The sequence below is a fragment of the Hylobates moloch genome, unplaced genomic scaffold, assembly GCF_009828535.3.
Source record: "Hylobates moloch isolate HMO894 unplaced genomic scaffold, HMol_V3 SCAFFOLD_9, whole genome shotgun sequence".
Classification (NCBI taxonomy): domain Eukaryota; kingdom Metazoa; phylum Chordata; class Mammalia; order Primates; family Hylobatidae; genus Hylobates; species Hylobates moloch.
Window position 1 is genome coordinate 71,077,005 of NW_026652284.1, and position 19,313 is coordinate 71,096,317.

The following is a 19,313-nucleotide window of genomic DNA, read 5'->3' on the forward strand; positions in this document are numbered from 1 at the left end:
GGGATCAACTGGCTGGTTCTTATGGTCTCCCATGGGCTCCTTGTATCTCTAGTAAGCTGTATGTTAGCTTTGCTGATCTTGGCTGAGCTTTCTCACATGTCTAGGAGCTCAACTGTGCTCTATGTGGTTTTTAATCCTCTAATATAGGGGTTGGCAAACTACAGCATACCTCTTATTTTTGTTCATAAGATTTTATTGTAACACAGCCACACTCATTTGTTTATGTGTGGGCTGTGGCTGCTTTCACACGACAATAGCAGAGTTGACTAGCTGCAAAAGGAGCCATGTGGCACAGAAAGCCTAAATAAAATACTTAGTACCCGTCCATTTACAGAAAATGTTTGCTGGCCCCTGCTGTAGCAGGTCTTGTTCATATGGTAATCTCAGAGATCCAAGAGAAAGAGTGGAAATCCACAGGCTTCTTAGGGCCTGAATTTGAAACTGGTGCACTGTCAGTTCTGCCACGTTGATTGGCCAGAGCAGGTTAGAAAGCCAAACCAGATCCAAGGGAAGGGAAAATAGAACCCGTGTCTTGAGGAGAGGAGCTAAAAAGTCAAATTAGTCAAAGGGCATGAGTTCAGGGGGGTAGTGAAGGATTCTGGTTATTTTTACAATCCATCCCACTTGATCACGTAAGAATTGCCTTTAGACGAAAAGAATTATGATGGAATAGGTGGATGTATTTATATATCTCATTAGGAAAGCCCATGAGCTTTCCTAATTATCTGAGTTAGTAATCACAAATGTCCAACCAAGAGGTCCCTGCAGATTTTTGTGAAAAGGATATATCCATCATTATTTTGGTAGAAATTAACTCTACTTAGTTATTAATACTAAAACCATGTGCTTTGGTTAGTCCAACAAAAGTAGGAATATTTGTTGAATATACTGAATACCTAACCTCTAAAATATCATTGGTATTCAACGAATAGTAGCTATTGACATGAAATGAGAAACCCATTGGAATAGAAAACAGTAGACCAGGGGTTTAATTCTAGCTCTCATGCTACATAGCTGGTATTATTGTGGAAGTTATTTTTCTCATATTCTAGATCATCCTTACCTTGTTTTGTTTTTGTTTATGCACTTTTATGATTCACGCCAATCCTTACTTTGATTTGCACTTTTATACTTTCGCTACCAATTCTTGAAAAGAACTAATGTTGATATCTAAAATTCCATGAGAAGCCCACAGGTGGGTCTTGAGGGAAGCCTTGAAACTACAATTGCTATAATGCTAATAGGATTTGTTACAGGAAACAGTTGGCATCCAATCCAGTGTGATCCGTTAAAAACAAGCACCATCTGATGCCATTACCTTTTGAACAGGGCCTATTGTAAGTAGTTAATGTGTTTGACAACTCTGTAATATTTGATATACCTTTGGAAATGCATGAGTTACTCATTTTTTTGAAATCTGGTTGTTTGTAATGATTGTCACTTATGTCAAATACCACAAAATATTCAAGAACTTGGAGCTGTGCAATGAACAATAAGACTTCTCTTTAAAAATTGGTAAGTTGTTATAGGGAAGTGATCCCAGCTCTGCCTGCACAATAGAGACACTTAGGGAGGTTTTAAAAATAGCAGTGCCTGGGCCCCACTCCCAGAGATTTTGATATAAATATAAAGATAATTTTAAAACTTCTCGAGTCATTGAGAATCACTGCTTTTAAAGGGAAACACGTCATTGTAAAGAACACTTTGTTTAGCTTCTGGGACTAGAGGCAAGGAAAATATCTTGCCTAGATTACAGCCTTTATGCAGTTTTATACTTGGAATAGTCATGGCCTTCCTTGGTCATATTTTTGGATGACAATCATCTGTTTTTGTGAGGAGGAATGGGATGGGCAGTAGGAGTCAGCTTAAATCAGGCTCCGTGACAGCCAACGCAGTGACCCTCACCCCTTCCTTGGCAGCACATCATGCTTGTGCAGCGGCAGATGTCTGTGATAGAAGAGGACCTGGAAGAATTCCAACTTGCTCTGAAACACTACGTGGAGAGTGCTTCATCTCAAAGTGGATGTTTGCGGTAAGTGCTCCTACTCCCGCACCTTAGGCCTTTGGCAGCCCGGGAATGCAGTGAAGGCATTTTTCACTTTAGACAAGGCTGGGGGTCTAGAAGACAGATATCTGAGAATCCTCACATTAAGTTATACAGAGCTTTCCACCTGGGTGATGCCGTTTGCTGTCTTTAACTGAATGTTTTCTCTTTAATCTTTAAACCCTGTGTTGTTTGATCATTAGGGGCACCAAGTAAAATGAAATGGAGAGAACAACTTGAATGAAGAGACTGAATTTCAAATAAGTTGAAATTCTCTTTTGCATCCAGGCAGCCCGCACTCTGATTCAAAATCATCTCTGGTAGATGAGGCCCCAACTCTAGGACATCTAGCTGTGATTGCTCCCTTGGCAGTGCGCCCTGTGGCCTAATGACCATTTCAGCCATTAGGAAATTGCAGGCATCCCTGAAGTCAAGATTTCAGGCCTTGGTCATTAAAAGAAAATGAAGCAGCAGCAGATCTTTTCTTTCCTCTTTCCATGGGTTACCACCCAGCTCAGGCTTCAGATATCTCAAGCTACTAAAATATACTATTCCTCATCTTCAGTTCTTTCACTCCAACCAGTTCAATAAACAGTTACTAAAATAATTTTCTGGAAACAATTATCATAGAATTCCCTTAACTGGGAACCTAAAGTGACTCTCTAATGAGTCTCTTATCAAAGGCTAGACATTTGTCCTGACTCTATATTTAATCCTACTGACAGACCCAGGAATCCATATCACTACTATTATTTGTTCTCCCTCATCTAAACACTCTGCCTCGGTGATGCACAGATAGAATTTCTGGTATAATCTGTTTGTTCCCCACTCTGCCTCAGACCTGGCTACTCTTCCTCTCAGAAATGTGCACCCAGCTGCAAGTCTCTGCCAGCCCATGCACTGCCTCAAGTTCAGAGCCCAGGTCCAAATTCATCTGCTTTTAGAAAACTTCCACAACCAAGTCTAACCCTACCTTATGAGCTTGCTTAAACTATATTTCATAAGGCTCTTCAAATATTGCTTTGGGAAGGTTTTTAGAAAATGTGTGTGTGTTTGTGTATGTGTGTGTACGTGTGTGCATAAACAGATACTTCATGTCTCTGGGTGTTTTGCTTTTCCTCTCGGTGTTCAATTAATTATATTTTATTCATACCCCAGCAGAATATTTCTCTAGCTAAGAAGTCTGGCTCTGGAAATAAACATGGGATTTTACTAGCTTTGTGGTTTTGAGAAAGACCCTCACTGGCTCTAAGCCTTAGTTTTCTCCTCAAGAGGCTCATGAGATGGTTGGGAGGATTAAGTGAGACAGTCCGTATGCAGTGCTCAGCACAATGCTTCCCATCCACTGAAGATGTGAGCTGAAGTCACTATTGCGTTTACTATTGTTTCCCGGTTGTCTGGGTGGCTGACCTCCTCTGTAGAGTATGAGTACAGTACTTCCTCAGTGCCACTAACAGCTCATCATCCTCCAGTAGTGCCTTTGTAATAAGAACACAGGAAATGCTGTGTTTCCATGATTATTTTTATTATTCTATTTCACACCAGACTCAGAGGGCACAAATCAAAACCCCATTTTAGTCCTTTTTACTTCAGTGACTCAAGACTTGCAAAGGTGGGAATATGTGTAGTTTTTAAGAGCCCACTCATTTGAAAATAAAATTGAATATTTAAAAATGCAGGGTGCAGTGGCTCACGCCTATAATCCCAGCACTTTGGGAGGCCAAGGCAGGCAGATCACGAAGTCAGGAGGTCGAGACCAGACTGACCAACGTGATGAAACCCCGTCTCTACCAAAAATACAAAAATTGGCTGGGCATGGTGGCATGTGCCTGTAATCCCAGCTACTCAGGAGGCTGAGGCAGGAGAATCGCTTGAACCCTGGTGGCAGAGGTTGCAGTGAGCCGAGATCGCGCTACTGCACCCCAGCCTGGACGACAGAGCGAGACTGTTTCAAAAAAGAAAAAAAGAAAAATGCAAGCAGAACCTATATATACACCATTCACAGTGTAAACTTCCCAAAATAGAGCTCAGTAAACTCTTTTTAATGAGGATATAGAAAAGATAAAGTCTATTTCAGTGTATTACAATCTCCAGGGATTGATTGCATGTTTTATATTTATAAAAAAGACACATAAGTTTATTTTTTAGGTTCAGAAACACTAATGGGTGTTGGGAAAATGACCTCAAGCTACTAGAACAGCCCCAGGGAAAGGGAAACAGGCTGTGGGGGAGTGAGAGAGTGGATAGATTTGTGCTGCCTGCTGCAAATTCCATTCTCTCAATAACCACAATAAATTGCTCCATCAGCTACTGCTGTGAAGTAGAGGAAAGGAGAGCATCTTTTTCCTGTTAGATTCTCAGCCTCTCTGTTGCCTTTGCAAGACTGGTTTGTTTCATACAGTTCTTTGTTCACTTCTTATTGCTGATTTTTTCAGCTAATTTCTTTTACTGGAATTATCAAAATGTAGACTACATCAGATGGAATGAGCATCAGGGAATCACTACACCCATATGGAATATACATGGTATAGATGTTACGCCAGTGTGCCTGTCTACATTCAATTTTTCAGTTGTACCAGTTAATCAGATTCAATTTTCTACCTGTATCAATTGATAATCAAATGCCACTGATGCCATCAGTTGTGCTCCAATGCACCCAGCACAATTGCCTAGTGCTCGGCTGAGAAAATAAATCTCTGTGAATGTCAGAGGTTCTGTTCTCCTATGATGTTTAACTTAGTCTCATCATGATTAGACACAAAATACTGCCATAAAATAAAATAGATATTATTAAGGACTAACAATATCAGGCATTTTGCACCTATTTTCGTATTTATTTATTTTTGAGACAGGATCTGGCTCTGTTGCCCAGGCTGGAGTGCAGTGGCACAATCATGGCTCACTGCAGCCTCAACTTCTTGGGCTCAGGCAACCCTCCCACCACAGCCCCCAGAGTAGCTGGGGCCACAGGCACATGCCACCATGTCTGGCTACTTTTTAAAAATTTTGTACAGATGGGGTTATGCCATGTTGCCCTGGCTGGTCTTGAACCCCCGGTCTCAAGCGATCCTCTTGCCTTGGCCTCCAAAAGTGCTGAGATTACAGGCTTGAGCCACTGTGCCTGTCCTCTTATCTTCACAGCAATAATCAAGAGGCATATATTACATCCAGCTTAGAAGGAACTGGCTCAGATGGATTAAAAAAAACTTATTAAAGTTTGTCTGACTCTAAAACCAGTGTTTAATCCTTCTTGTCAATATTTGTTCATCCTTAGAGTTTCCTGGATTTTCTGTGGTTAACCAGGGGTAGAATAGACAAGTTCTCTCCTGTTCCAATTACAACAACGTCTGGCTTTCTTAAATTCTGGCCACTGAATTAGAGGTTTTGCCCTATAATTTTTTTGATTAGGAAACTCCGAAGTATGGGGAGTGACAGAGGTTTTGTTTTAGTAGTCAAATGAGTTTTTAAAAAGTTGTTAGTGAAAAACTCAAGCAGATTATGTGGACTCATGTTTGTAACATATACACACATATTGTTTGATACAACACATACACACACTATTCTTCACTTATTTTGTAATCATGAGGGCTCATTAATCCCCATTTTTGTCATAAGGAGGTACCAATTGAATATAAGTGGTATACACGGTATGTTCTCAAAACCATTCTTGACACCAGAGAACAAGAGAATAGTTTTGCTTTCAAGGATCTTAGACTCCAGTTGGGAAAACAGGATGCTCATTTATGAAGGTAGAGCACAATTAAAATCATGTTCATGGCCTAAAATTTCATGGTCGTTAAATAGAACAAAATGATTTCTAAAGTCACTCAGCTACGAAATTCGAGAATTTGAATATATTCAAAACTCCATGTCAAGGGCCTAAGGAATATGAATGTAGGATTACATTGTAAGAATCAACTCTGAGACATCCTTAAGAAATAATGGTGGCACATTGAATCATTAATCATTTATCAGTATTTATTTATTTATTTTTGAGACAGTGTCTCACACTGTTGCCCAGGCTGAAGTGCAGTGGTGCAATCTCAGCTCACTGCAGCCTCAACCTCCCAGGCTCAAGTGATTCTCTCACCTCAGCCTCCCAAGTAGCTGGGAGTACAGGTGCATGCCACCATGCCTGGCTAATTTATTTATTAATTTTTGAGATGGAGTCTTGCTCTGTCACCCAGGCTGGAGTGCAGTGGTGTGGTCTTGGCTCACTGCAACCTCCACCTCCCAGGTTCAAGCAATTCTCCTGCCTCAGCCTCCAAGTAGCTGGGACTACAGGTGCATGCTGCCACACCCAGCTAATTTTTTGTATTTTAGTGGAGACGGGGTTTCACCCTGTTGCCCAGGCTGGTCGCGAACTCCTGACTTTGTGATCCACCCGCCTCAGTCTCCAAAAGTGCTGGAATTACAGGCATGAGCCACCGTGCCGGGCCATTTTTGTATTGCTTATAGAGACAGGGTTTCATCATGTTGCCCTGGATGGTCTTGAACTCCTGGACTCAAGCGATCCACCCACCTCGGCCTCCCAAAGTATTGGGATAACAGGAGTGAGCCACCATGCCCAGCCTCATTAATCAGTAATTATATAGATGAAATAAATTGGTGACCCACAGCTTGGTATGGAGAAATGTGAGGACTGGCCCTCTTGCCATGTCTTTTCTTCATTGGTTAGGCCTTGCTTGTGACTTAAAGTAGGACATGCACATGGGGAAGGAAGAGGCCAAGAGGGAAAGTCCCGTCCATTATGGGCAGTTTCCTCATTTAAAATCTTTAATCCCACTTGTTCCTGAGCCACATCCATTTCCCCTAGAAACCATTTCACTGACACATTTTCAAGCATCCAGGAATATTCAAGTTCTCCCAAAGCTCAAGGTTGAAGCTTTTAGGGCCTGCATCCAAAGACAGCTTAGCCAAAGAACTCTTGCTTTAGCCAATGAGTGTTGTGTCACAGGAAGTATGAAGATTTCAAGGAGAAAGACACAGGCTGTTTTGGGTGAGTAGAATCACATAAGAAACAAATCACAGGTGTGTTGTTGTGCAGTTTTACATTTACAAATAATTGAAAGCTAATCATTCAAGCCCTAAGCCTTTAACAACTGCTGACAAATCTTTCTAAAAATTATTTCACAATTGGACTTTTCTTGCTGTCTCAGTGTGATCATTGTGTGTCATTATCTATACAGTATAGTCTCAAATATCAATGTCCTTAAATGTCATTGCCCCATATTGGTCTTTTTGGCCCTTAACTGAAAGTACCCATTCTGTAAAGCAATTCCGGTAAGCACTTTCACCCATGTGCCTTTGAGACAGAATCTGCACTTTCATCACTGCATCTGCTTCTTGTCAGTCACCTTTATTAGGTTTCCTAACTCTTTGTCAGAGTACAGCTTTTGGAGGCAAAAATGCCTAAGTTCAAAGTCTGATTTACTCACTAGCAGCTGTGATGACCATGGACAAGACATTTCGTCTCTCCATTCCTCAGTTTCCTTATCTGTAAACAATGGAGAAATAAATACACAAAGATGACAACAGCACCTTCCGGAATCAAACAGGAATGCTTGCAACTGCAATCTAGAGTAAGCACAGTAACAGTCACTTATATCATAAGTACATTTATTATTCTCAAAAAGAAGTCAGAGGCAACAATCTCAAGGTTCTTCTACAGCTTAATGCTGTCATCAAAGATCCCAGGTCTGTCTTTCAGATGCACCTTCTGGCTCTTCACCAGATGGCCCAGTCAGGAAGAAAAAGGGAGAACCAACAAGCTCTCCTCTCATGTCTGATCCTGAAGATGCAAATGTTTTCCCAGAGTCCCTGCTTCCCAGCATACTTCCCCTTGCATCTCACTGGCCAGAATTCAAGTCACATAGTCATTGCTGGCCACTGGGAAGGCTAGGAAACAAGTGTCCAGCAGAGAGGAGTAAGGTTATCAGCGTATTCTCAGTCCAACACTGACTGGTACATTGGGTGTATTGCAAACTGAACAGTGGCAGAGTCATGTTAGTAAGAGGAGAGTACTATTTGGGGAGGCAATGGACAGTGTAGCCACATGACCCCCAAAGTAACTGTGAAGGTAAAATGGCTTATCTATGGAAAATACTTAAATTAGACCCTGGAACATAGCAATACATGTAGAAATCATCACCACCACCACTATTAATACTTATATTATTAGCTTGCTGCTTCTCATTGCTTTAATAGATATGTACATTTTCCCTCCATTTCTTTTCTGGTTTTCTTCCCACCCCATTCCTTTTGTTTCTGTTAGCTTTGCTTCTTAGCTTTGACACCATTAAGGCTTAGCTTTCATAGCTACTCACCCAATGAAAGTGATACTTTCCTTTTAGCTATTGGGCTAACAACTAATTAAACACACACACACACACACACACACACAGACACACACACACACACACAGAATAAGCCAAGTACTGAGTTAAGAATTCTACATGTAACTTTTTTTTTTTTTTCCAGAAAGAGTCTCGCTCTGTTGCCCAGGCTGGAGTGCAGTGGCTTGATCTTGGCTCACTGCAACCTTCACCTCCCTGGTTCAAGAGATTCTCCTGCCTCAGCCTCCTGAGTAGCTGAGATTATAGGCACGTGCCACTGTGCCCAGCTAATTTTTGTATTTTTAGTAGAAACAGGGTTTCACCATGTTGGCCAGGCTGGCCTTGAACTCCTGACCTCAAGTGATCCACCCACCTTGGCCTCCCAAAGTGCTGGGATTACAGGTGTGAGTCACTGTGCCCGGCCTTACATGTAACACTTTAATTCTCAAAGTATTGTTATCATTATTGCATAGATAAGGAAACCAAGGTTGAGTATTGGGATCAAGGTGGCACAGCTAATAAATGGTGGATGGTGGAAGGTCTGCTGGGCTATACTTTAAATCACTGCCATTTCATACTGTGATGTCCTCCTTTTTACTCCTTCAAAAGCTTTAGCATTATGCTAAAATTTTATGAATTTCTTATCTTATGGTCTTATGGCTAGCCTGGAAAATGAAAGGTTCAAATAGCAGAATAAGTGGGCTTTTAATGTAATAAGTATACAAATGAATTAGTTTTCAGGAAGCAGTTGATGAAGAGCTTGAAATACAAGGCTGAGTATTTTAAACTTTATCCTAAAGAAAATAGATATGGATTGTAATTTCGTCCAGTATACTGTTGAAGGTTATGTTTGGGGATTACGTCCCTTTGAAACTATGATGAAAGCTATAGATTCTCTTCCTAGGAAAACATATATATGCATATTAATTTGCAGAACATTTCTGGGATTTTAGTGAACCCCCAAAGAGCACATTCATGAACTCCTGAGATTAGAAAATCACAAATTCCACCTTCCATTCAATTCTTATGATTCCATAGTAAACCTTTCTCCAGAAAATCTGAAGTTGAGCTAAAAACAATATTTGCTGCATCATACCTTAATGAACCAAACTAGATAAACAACTGAAAAAAAAACAAGCAGAACTAAAGAAAAAAAAATTAAAACTTCTGTGTGTAGTTACTGCCACCTGCTGGTCACACTTAGGTGAATCCTAAATCTGCATTAATCAACTATTTTACTGGTAAGTTATTTGTTCTCTTACTGGTAAGTTTACTGGTAAGTTCTTTGTTAACCCAAAAGCCTTATTGTTTTTCTAACCCCTCGTTTTGATTTCTAATATGAATATATTATGAACCATTAGGCTGAACAATCTGTATTTTTGTAATTCAGTTTTTTTTTTGTTTTTTTTTTTTTTTTGAGACGGAGTCTCGCTCTGTCGCCCAGGCTGGAGTGCAGTGGCGCAATCTCGGCTCACTGCAAGCTCCGCCTCCCGGGTTCACGCCATTCTCCTGCCTCAGCCTCTCCGAGTAGCTGGGACTACAGGCGCCTGCCACCACGCCCGGCTAATTTTTTGTATTTTTAGTAGAGACGGGGTTTCATCATGGTCTCGATCTCCTGACCTCATGATCCGCCCGCCTCGGCCTCCCAAAGTGCTGGGATTACAAGCGTGAGCCACCGCGCCCGGCCGTAATTCAGTTTTTAAAGGCATCTTTATTTTTGTCTCCCACTCTTTAAGTTTACGAATCTGTCTCTATTCTTTTGTTTCAAAATTAATTTGGGTCTTCATCATTTCTTACCTATTCTATTTCACTGTCTTTCCAGCTGTTCTTTCTACTTTATAATACCCTCCATACAATACCCACTGTGCCATCGGAAGGATCTTCTAAAATATAGCCCTAGCCACGTCACTGTCCCTGCTTTAAATCCTTCAGTGACTCCTCATTGCTACAGGATTAAATTTGCAGTCACCTCAACCTATGTCTTCAGCCAGCCTACTTTCTTCACTCCTTCAAAATATTATGTACACTTTTTCCTCCTTCGGGCTAGTCAAAGGACCAGAAGGAACAAATTTGTCTCACCCAAATTGGAAAAGAAATTTAAAAGGAAAACAAACAAAAAACCCTTGCAATTATGGCCAGAATGTGGACTCTCAAACTTCATCCAGAGACAATGTTGAGCAGTTTGTGTGTGTGAGAGTGTGTGTGTGTGTGTGTGTGTGTGTGTGTGTGTGTCAGAGGGAGAGAAAGTTTGAGAGAGAGGGAGAAAGAGAAAAAAGAGAAAGAGGGAGAGAGCCATTAGGTATTGGCAAACTAGGAGTCAGTTGTATAGCAGTAGTGTGGTCCAAGTGACTCAATGGCATAGAGCAGGAACCACACAAAATCTGTCAATACAGGAATGTTGTAAGGCTAAGAATTTGGCAGAGGTATGGTGGTTGATAGGGCCAATCCTAACAGCTACATTTGAGGGCAAAGGCAGGTAACATGCACTCACATTTTTCTGGGCCTAGCACAACAGATGCTCAATAAACCTTTTTGAATGAATGAACACAATTTTGCAAAAGTTACATTTGTGATGTCTGCAATATACTGACACTGTTTTCATGATGCAAAACCAGAAAACTTAAAAAAAAAAAAAAAAAAAACCACTTATGCCTAACAGACATATTTAGAATAAATAAATTCTTGACAAATCTGTTTGATTTTCATGCAGGCACCTTAGATTGTTTCTTCTATTAATGGGTAAGATTGTTTCATACTACATATGGATGTTAGAAAAGTTAGCTTGCATCTTTAATTTCCAGTAGCTAATTATGCCTTTTATTTTCCATTTCAGTATTTCTATACAGAAGCTTTCAAATGAATCTCGCTACATGATCTATGAGTTCTGGGAGAATAGTAGTGTATGGAATAGGTAAGTTGTGAGCAAGCCTGATTTTATGTGAAGTCAGGAAGGTGGCAATATGCATGATGTAATTTTAGGATTTGTAGGAAAGCTCCATTCTCTTTTACCTTACCTTAAAACCTGTCCCATTTGCCCATTATTGTGAATTCTACACACTTTAAAAAATGTATTTAATGGCTTAGAAACCACTTCTCTCTTGAAGTACAAATACTTTTGGTAATGATCCCACTTTGAGTCTTACCATTTTACTGATGTTTTCAGATAAGAAGATATAGATGGGGGTATAAGTGTCTAAAGCTGGTGAGGGTAGTGGTGGGGGTGGAGACAAAGGATGGAAAAAAGTGAGGTGGGAAAAAAAAAGCTTTATCTCCTAATTTTTCATAGGATAGTCTACGCAGTTATTTTATTTTACAATAAAACTACATATAATTTTTAGTCATTGCAGCCCAATACCTTCTAAATGTCTTTAAACACTAAAAATAAAGTGGAAATTCAAGACATTGTCAAAAATTCAAAACAAATCAGCTTCTTTAAAAATTAAAGTAATTACTAATAGAAAACAAACATATAATTTTAAAATGGAATGAAAGAAATGTTTGCTCTTCTGAGGGTATATAACAATTCCTGACAGTTTAAAATGGTACAGAGAAGATAGCTCTCTAAATAAGTCCATGTTTAGGGTGTTAAATATGGTGATGGAAGTAACAGAATACCTGGAAATTCAGTTGATCCATGTTTCACCTAAAAGTTTTATTTTTGTGGCAATTTTGAAGGCACTTTGTGCTATAAGGAAGGCAAAATGACACCAACAGTATTTCAGCCATAGAAGGAAACAGGGTAACTTATTCGACTCTGTGCTTCCAGGCCAACACTTTCAGATAGTTTTTTAGATGTATTTTTATTATCTAGAAATGTAAAATATACAGTCTGTCTTATTATCTATCCTGTTTTTAAACACTCTTTAACAGCTACAATATTCTTTTTTATTTAAATTTGGTGCAATAAAATCTACTTCTTATTTTATCCTCTAAAAAAGTAATGTTCTCCTGGTTTAAAACCTTTTTTAAAAAGTTTCTGATGACAATTATTAAATTACTCCTGAGTCATTTTTGAAAGCTGAACAACCATTAAAAGAAGCTTGTATCCAGGAGCTTATTTAATCCAAATCATCCCAAACTTTGCCATCTGGATCAAATTTGATCTTTGCTGTAGTCGGGAAGATTGTAAATAAAAATGCACAGCCTTAACCTATAATTATTTTTACAGCCACCTTCAGACAAATTATAGCAAGACATTCCAAAGAAGTAATGTGGATTTCTTGGAAACTCCAGAACTCACATCTACAATGCTAGTTCCTGGTAATTATCCTGGGTTTACAATGCTTCTATGTCCTTTTGTATTTTTGTTTTGTTTGTTTGTTTCTTAAAAGATAGTATACTCTTTCCTTCTATATTTTATCAATGGTACTCTCTTATTTCTTTATATATCTTATGATTTGAGAGTGGGGGGGAAGAAATAAGAGATCTATATATTTGTTCTGTTTTGTCCTTAGTTGACCCTATTTGTATTCCCAGCTATATTGAACCATTAGTCATTTGCTAATCATATTAACAAACTTGAAGTACCACCAAATCATGTTTCAAAAAATTATTCAAATATTTTATCATATTGTAATTTAGTGTACTGGATACAATTTGTTCATCTGCCCATCCAATTACTGATTAAACATATATTTACTGAGTATTAATATGTGCTAGGCACCAGGGGTTTAGCCTATTTACTGGTACTGATTGAGCTCCATTTCTGAACAAGCATTGTGTTGGGAGCTACAGAGGGTACAAACTAAAAGCAAAATCCCTACCCATAAAGTGCTTTCTGTCCAGCTTGACAGACACATTTGCAAAGACAAATTTTAGCAGAAAAAAAAACCCAGCTAAGGGCATAAAATAGCTGTCACCATTAGAGATAATACATGTTTTGTGGACTTGGAGAACTGATTACTTCTTTAATAGTTTTTAAGAAAATGACTATTGAGCTAGTCCTTAAAAGATGAGATGTGGAAAAGTAAAGATGGAGAGGAAGGGTACTTTGGTAAATTTGGACATGAACAAATGCAAGAAGTGTGAATGTGCTTTATTGGTGCAAAGGTGTCACTAAGGCATAAAACTTACAGTACAAGTGGAGATAGACGAGAGAGTAAGAAGTGAGGTTGAGAATGTCATAATGAGGCTTTTGAACAGCAACCTGGAGTAATTTAAAGTTTTGAGAGGGACGGTGACATGTTCTAATCAGTAATAACTGACAGGAGGGAGAAAGGTGGATGTCATGGAGAGGAGAGAGATTAACCAATTAGGGCAATAATCTAGGCCAGGGAAGAAAAAAAAAAACCTGAACCAGGAAATAGCCAGAGAGTTTGGGACTCCAGTTGCAGATGTAATTTTCAGGAGTTAACCACAGCAAGATGATGGTTGAAGCCTGGGATTGGTAAGAAAGTATGTAGGTAAGAACAAAATATCTAAGAGAAGCTTGGGGAGATGCCTTTCTTTAAAAGGTTGGTAGAAGGAGAAAAACCTCCTTAAGATGAAGGGAAACCAATCAGAGATAGGAGAACCATAGCAGTGGAGTGTCAAGGAAACCAAAAGAGTAAAATGCAAAGATACAGTGCTCCTGGGGATGAGTGGGGGATGTATAGTGTTATAAATGGGAGGAAGGCTGGGCGCGGTGGCTCATGCCTGTAATCCCAGCACTTTGGGAGGCTGAGGTGGGCGGATCACAAGGCCAGGAGCTCGAAACCAGCCTGACCAACATGGTGAAACCCCTCCTCTACTAAAAACACAAAAAGTAGCTGGGCGTGGTGGGGCATGCCTGTAATCCTAGCTACTCAGGAGGCTGAGGCAGGAGAATTGTTTGAACCTGGGAGGCAGAGGGTTGCAGTGAGCCAAGATTGCACCACTGCACTCCAGACTGGGCGACAGAGTGAGACTCCATGTCAAAAAACAATAATAATAAAATAAAATAAAATAAAATGGGAGAAAAATCTTAGAATACAACTTCTGTAAATATGACTGCTGCAGGCTCTGTACATAGAATGGAGGAAAGTGAGATCCACATTTTATTTATCTTCACATTCCCTACCCTATTACAGTATTACTATAGTACAGTATATAGCAAAAAGAAATTATTTCCTAGATGAAGGAATGAATAGGACTTTGGCATCATCATAAATATATTGGTCTTCGGTCAAAATTGCCATGAAGTCCTGACACTTGTAATTTTTGTGTCTGCCATCACACCCATTTCCATCTCTCCCAAACCAATGTGGAAAGAAAGGAACAAAGCTTGTTCTTATTGGTGTCTTGAGTCTTTCCAGGACAGAAACAGCCTGAACAAAAATAGAGTAGGAAAAGAGGACAGAACAGGAGGCTACTGAATTATCAGTGAGGCGAAAAATGCTATAGCAAGAATTGATAATGTGGAATAATCTGATAGTTTTCTGACCCAACTTTATCATTATCTTGAATTATTTTCTAGACAGTACTAGTGTCATTGGCACATGCATTATATTACTCTTTCTCTCTTAGAGCATTTCCTAACTTAGAAAGAAAAACTGACTACAGGTAAAACTGGATCAATTCTTGTTCTGTGAATCCAAGTTCAATACAATTTAATGCCTTTTAATTGCTGCCCAATTTGTATTAATCTCATATTACATTTAATTTCAACAATGATTACTGGAATTTCGTAGAACAAGAGGAAAAGTTAGGCTTGATTTCTGACACAATTTTAAAACCTACAACGTTTTGACATTTATTGGGACATCCCACCTTATTATTATTATTTTTTTTTTTGAGACGGAATCTTTCTCTGTCCCCCAGGCTGGAGTGCAGTGGCGCGATCTCGGCTCACTGCAAGCTCCGCCTCCCAGGTTCACGCCATTCTCCTGCCTCAGCCTCCGGAGCAGCTGGGACTACAGGCGCCCGCCAACACGCCCGGCTAATTTTTTGTATTTTTAGTAGAGACGGGGTTTCACCGTGTTAGCCAGGATGGTCTCGATCTCCTGACCTCGTGATCCGCCCACCTCGGCCTCCCAAAGTGCTGGGATTACAGGCTTGAGCCACCGCGCCCGGCCGGGACATCCCACCTTATTTTAAAGTTTTATCACTGTGACAGCAGGCCTATTCCAGTAAGCGGAAGTTAGCATATAAATATTATTGATGGGTTTTAATGGCCATATAACTTCTAATACTATTTTTAAAAACCAGTTTTGTACATTTTGTGTTATAATGGTTATGAAGATTAAAAATAAAAATAATTAGCTGGGCGGTATGGCTCACGCCTGTAATCCCAGCACTTTGGGAGGCGAAGGTGGGCAGATGACCTGAGGACAGGAGATCGAGACCAGTGGCCAATATGGTGAAATCCTCTCTTTACTAAAAAATACAAAAACTCAGCCAGGCATGGTGGCGCATACCTGTAATCCCAGCTACTTGGTAGGCTGATGCAAGAGAATCACTTGAACCTGGGAGGCAGAGGTTGCAGTGAACTGATTTTGTGCCAGTACACTCCAGCCTGGGTGACAGAACGAGACTGTCTCAAAATAAACAAATAAATAAGTAAATAAATAAATAAATAATTAGCTGCACATATTTATACCTAAAATTAAAATCTGAAAGAAAAAAAGCAGATATTACATTTAAAAACACAGTATGAGTAAGTTTGTATTTCTAATTTTACTCACAAATTATGATTTCTGGTAAGATTGCTTTTTATGATTAAGACTACTAAGTGGTTTACCTAAGATATATCTAAAGTAATTAAGCAACTAAGCCAGACTGCATCCAGATATGAAAATACACACTATAATATATTCCAATGACCTCTGAAGTATAAAATCATTCAAATGAAGCATACTGGAATATGGCAGCCCAAACCACCCAGACAAAAGGAGTACATAAACTTGGTCTGTGGAGCAGAATGTCCATTGGCAATAAGAGAAAAGCCTATGGTTATAAGAAAACAGGATACTAAAAAAAAAGATCCTATTGCCAGCAAATTACTTGAACAGCTTTGAAAGCAAATTTCAATCCTTTCCATTTATCTGTTTCTCACAGCATTCCACCAATCATATACATCTTTGCCATTGGTTTGTTTTCAGGATATCTATATTCACTGGGATAAACATTTATAATTTTAACATACAGATACACTAAAATATTATTTATAACCTATCTACTTGCTTATACCCAATATTTATGAGATCCTATTGTATAAATATATGGTATTTATAAATATCATGTATAAATATATGTATAATAAATTACACATGTATTTATATGTATATTATATATTATACATAAGATGCATATATTTATAAATATATTATGTGTATACATATGCATATGTATTATATGTATATATGTATATATTATATGTATATGCATATGTATAAATATATGGTATTTCTACATATAGGATTTCATAAATATTGGGTATATAAATACTATATATATATATATATATATATATAAATAAAACTACTAACTACTGCCAGTGTTGGGTAGATTCTAATAAGAACAATAGCATGATTCTGTCTTCAGGGCATTTATAATCTTGTTGCCAAAACAAGTTCTATTCACATAGAACAAAAAATTTTAGACTGCAACAAAGTGCCAAAAGATATGGTACAAATAACAAGTGCATAGGAAGAGTTCAATCTTGCCTCAAATAGTCAGGAAATGGTGACTAGAAAGATAAGTTATTATACAGACTAAAGGTAAGGGGAATGGTCTCTTTAGAAATAATTTGCACCTTGAATGTTCTTTGCCCTATAAGTTATTTTCATTATTTTAGAAAATGTTTTTCTCTTTTCAGCTTCATGGTGGATCCTGAACAACAACTAGATGTTCCTAGACATTTTCTTTAGGGTTCCAAGTGCAAAACAGGTGTTCTTATCTAAAATGTCAATTAGAAAATTATCTGTGGTTGTTAATCTACTGTATATTTTTGTTTGGTATATTTACTAAGTGCACTCTTTCAAAACTTATTCTGTAACTTTATCATTCATGTGAATTTTAGCTCAATTTCCAAAGTTCACTAATATTCTCAATATTTAATGCTAAATGCTTTGCTACATTGTAATTCACCTAAAACCTTTTAGTGACAAAATCCTAATATGTGGAAAAAAGCATATGCATAAAGGAATAATATTGTGAAAATGAATTTGTTATGATAAAGAAAAAATAAAGTGGAAACTTTTAGAGTATTACTTCATAGGGCAGATTTTGTAAACTGTCGTATACTGTAAAGGGTTAAATCAGCGTTTTGTGATTTTTAAGTAACAGATTTTCTGTGAGTGAAGTTTATTCTTCAACAATGTCTACTCCATCCCCAAGCCAATTCACAGCCCTATGACTACTATCTTTGCATTAGTTAAAAAGTTAGTATATAGGCATCAAACAACCTTGGCTGTAACCTATAGAATCTCTATCCATGTATCAGGTTATAGACTGGTTTTTCAAAAGTGAACAATCTTGTGATAAGTTGGAGTACCATTTAGTAATACAGCAACATTGTGTCATTTATTAGCATCATAATTCCTTGGTATGTAAGTTAAATACATCAAGAAAGAAGAGACTATTGCTCTGGAAAAATGTGGTTCAAGTTTTATGCCATATAGTTTTGGTATGCGATACAGACAGCTAACTTTTCTTATGAAAAATACATATTTGCATGTAAACAATTATTTCAAAATACTTGAAAAATAAAATTTTAACCCAAATGAATAAATAAGAAATATAAAACAAGCACAAAACCTTAGGGAAGTCATAAAATAGTAGGGAAAGTATTAGAAGACATCTGTTTTCCAATTTCAACACTAGAATGACTAAAACTATCTACCTATAGAACTATCTGTAGATAGTATACTATCTATACTCTGCTCAACAAACTCAGAAATTAAATATTTTTAATAATAAAAATCTGTTCTGGTTATAAACCCTGCTAACGAAAATACAATACATATAAAAATGTATAGCCATGTTATTTTCTAGTATAAATTCCTTTGAAACCATAAGTCTTTGGGGAAAAATATAAGGTAAAATTTTCTTGTTTTTCCCCCTTTGAAAAACTCAGGAAAAAAGGAAGATTGAACTAATAAAATTTTATTTCTTAAATATAAATTTGACCTAAAATATTTTCTCAAACTAATTCATGAAACAGCAACTTTTACCAATACCTTTGTATACTCTCAGTTCTCATTCAGTATAAATAAAATTTTAAAATCCTTTCCTAGTTCTATTAGAAATAAGTAGTAAAATTTGATATATTATACATATACACGTGTGTGTGTGTGTGTGTGTGTGTGTGTATTTGTGTGCCTCTGGTCAACTCTAAGGATGACAGACACTGTGTAACAACACCTGGGTCAACTCTTTTAATTTATATACAAAGCAAAGAACAACACTAATGGAGATATACAATGATTATTCAAACAAGCTATATATATGTACAAAGGCAAATAGACACATAACAAAACAGTCTCTGCAGACTGATTGTATATAGTAAGAAAAGATCAAAAGACTTTAAAACCTAAATGACTTTTGACATACAAACTCTTCTTGAGAATGTTTGTTGTAAATGGTTTCAAAAATACAAATTATAGCCAATCAAAACATTACTTTGGTTGGTCCATTTAAGTATCCAATTCAAAAAGCATATCAAATCTTTTGGGTACTAGGCAGTTTCCAAAGTAGCATGGTAGTATTACTTGTTAAAAGGGTTCTGTTTTCAGTAATAGTACTAAGTGGAAGGGGTCTGCAGATTCCAAATTGGAATAAGCTCTATCATATTCTGAAACAAGAATTAGAATGACTTGAGAATGGGCAAATAGTAAAGCAAACCAATATAATTATATGGTCATTCTGACCCCAGCTCTTATACAAATTATACATGTATTTTTGTGTATGTTTGTGAGAGTTGTATCTATGTGAATGTGTGTAAGTGTGTATTCACATACACGTATATACTGGAACCT

At 37.9% G+C, this 19,313-nt stretch overlaps 1 protein-coding gene across 1 annotated transcript in view; it reads left to right on the forward strand.

The window, feature by feature from the left end:
- Window positions 1-18,081, forward strand: part of NECAB1 (N-terminal EF-hand calcium binding protein 1) — a 176,524-nt gene extending 158,443 nt beyond the window's left edge. The window contains exons 10-13 of the mRNA XM_032760018.2: window positions 1,920-2,032; window positions 11,213-11,290; window positions 12,548-12,639; window positions 17,153-18,081. Of these exons, the coding sequence (XP_032615909.2) occupies window positions 1,920-2,032; window positions 11,213-11,290; window positions 12,548-12,639; window positions 17,153-17,181 (312 nt within the window). The 3' untranslated portion in view covers window positions 17,182-18,081. The remainder of the gene's footprint in view (window positions 1-1,919; window positions 2,033-11,212; window positions 11,291-12,547; window positions 12,640-17,152) is intronic.
- The last annotated feature ends 1,232 nt before the right edge of the window (window positions 18,082-19,313 follow it).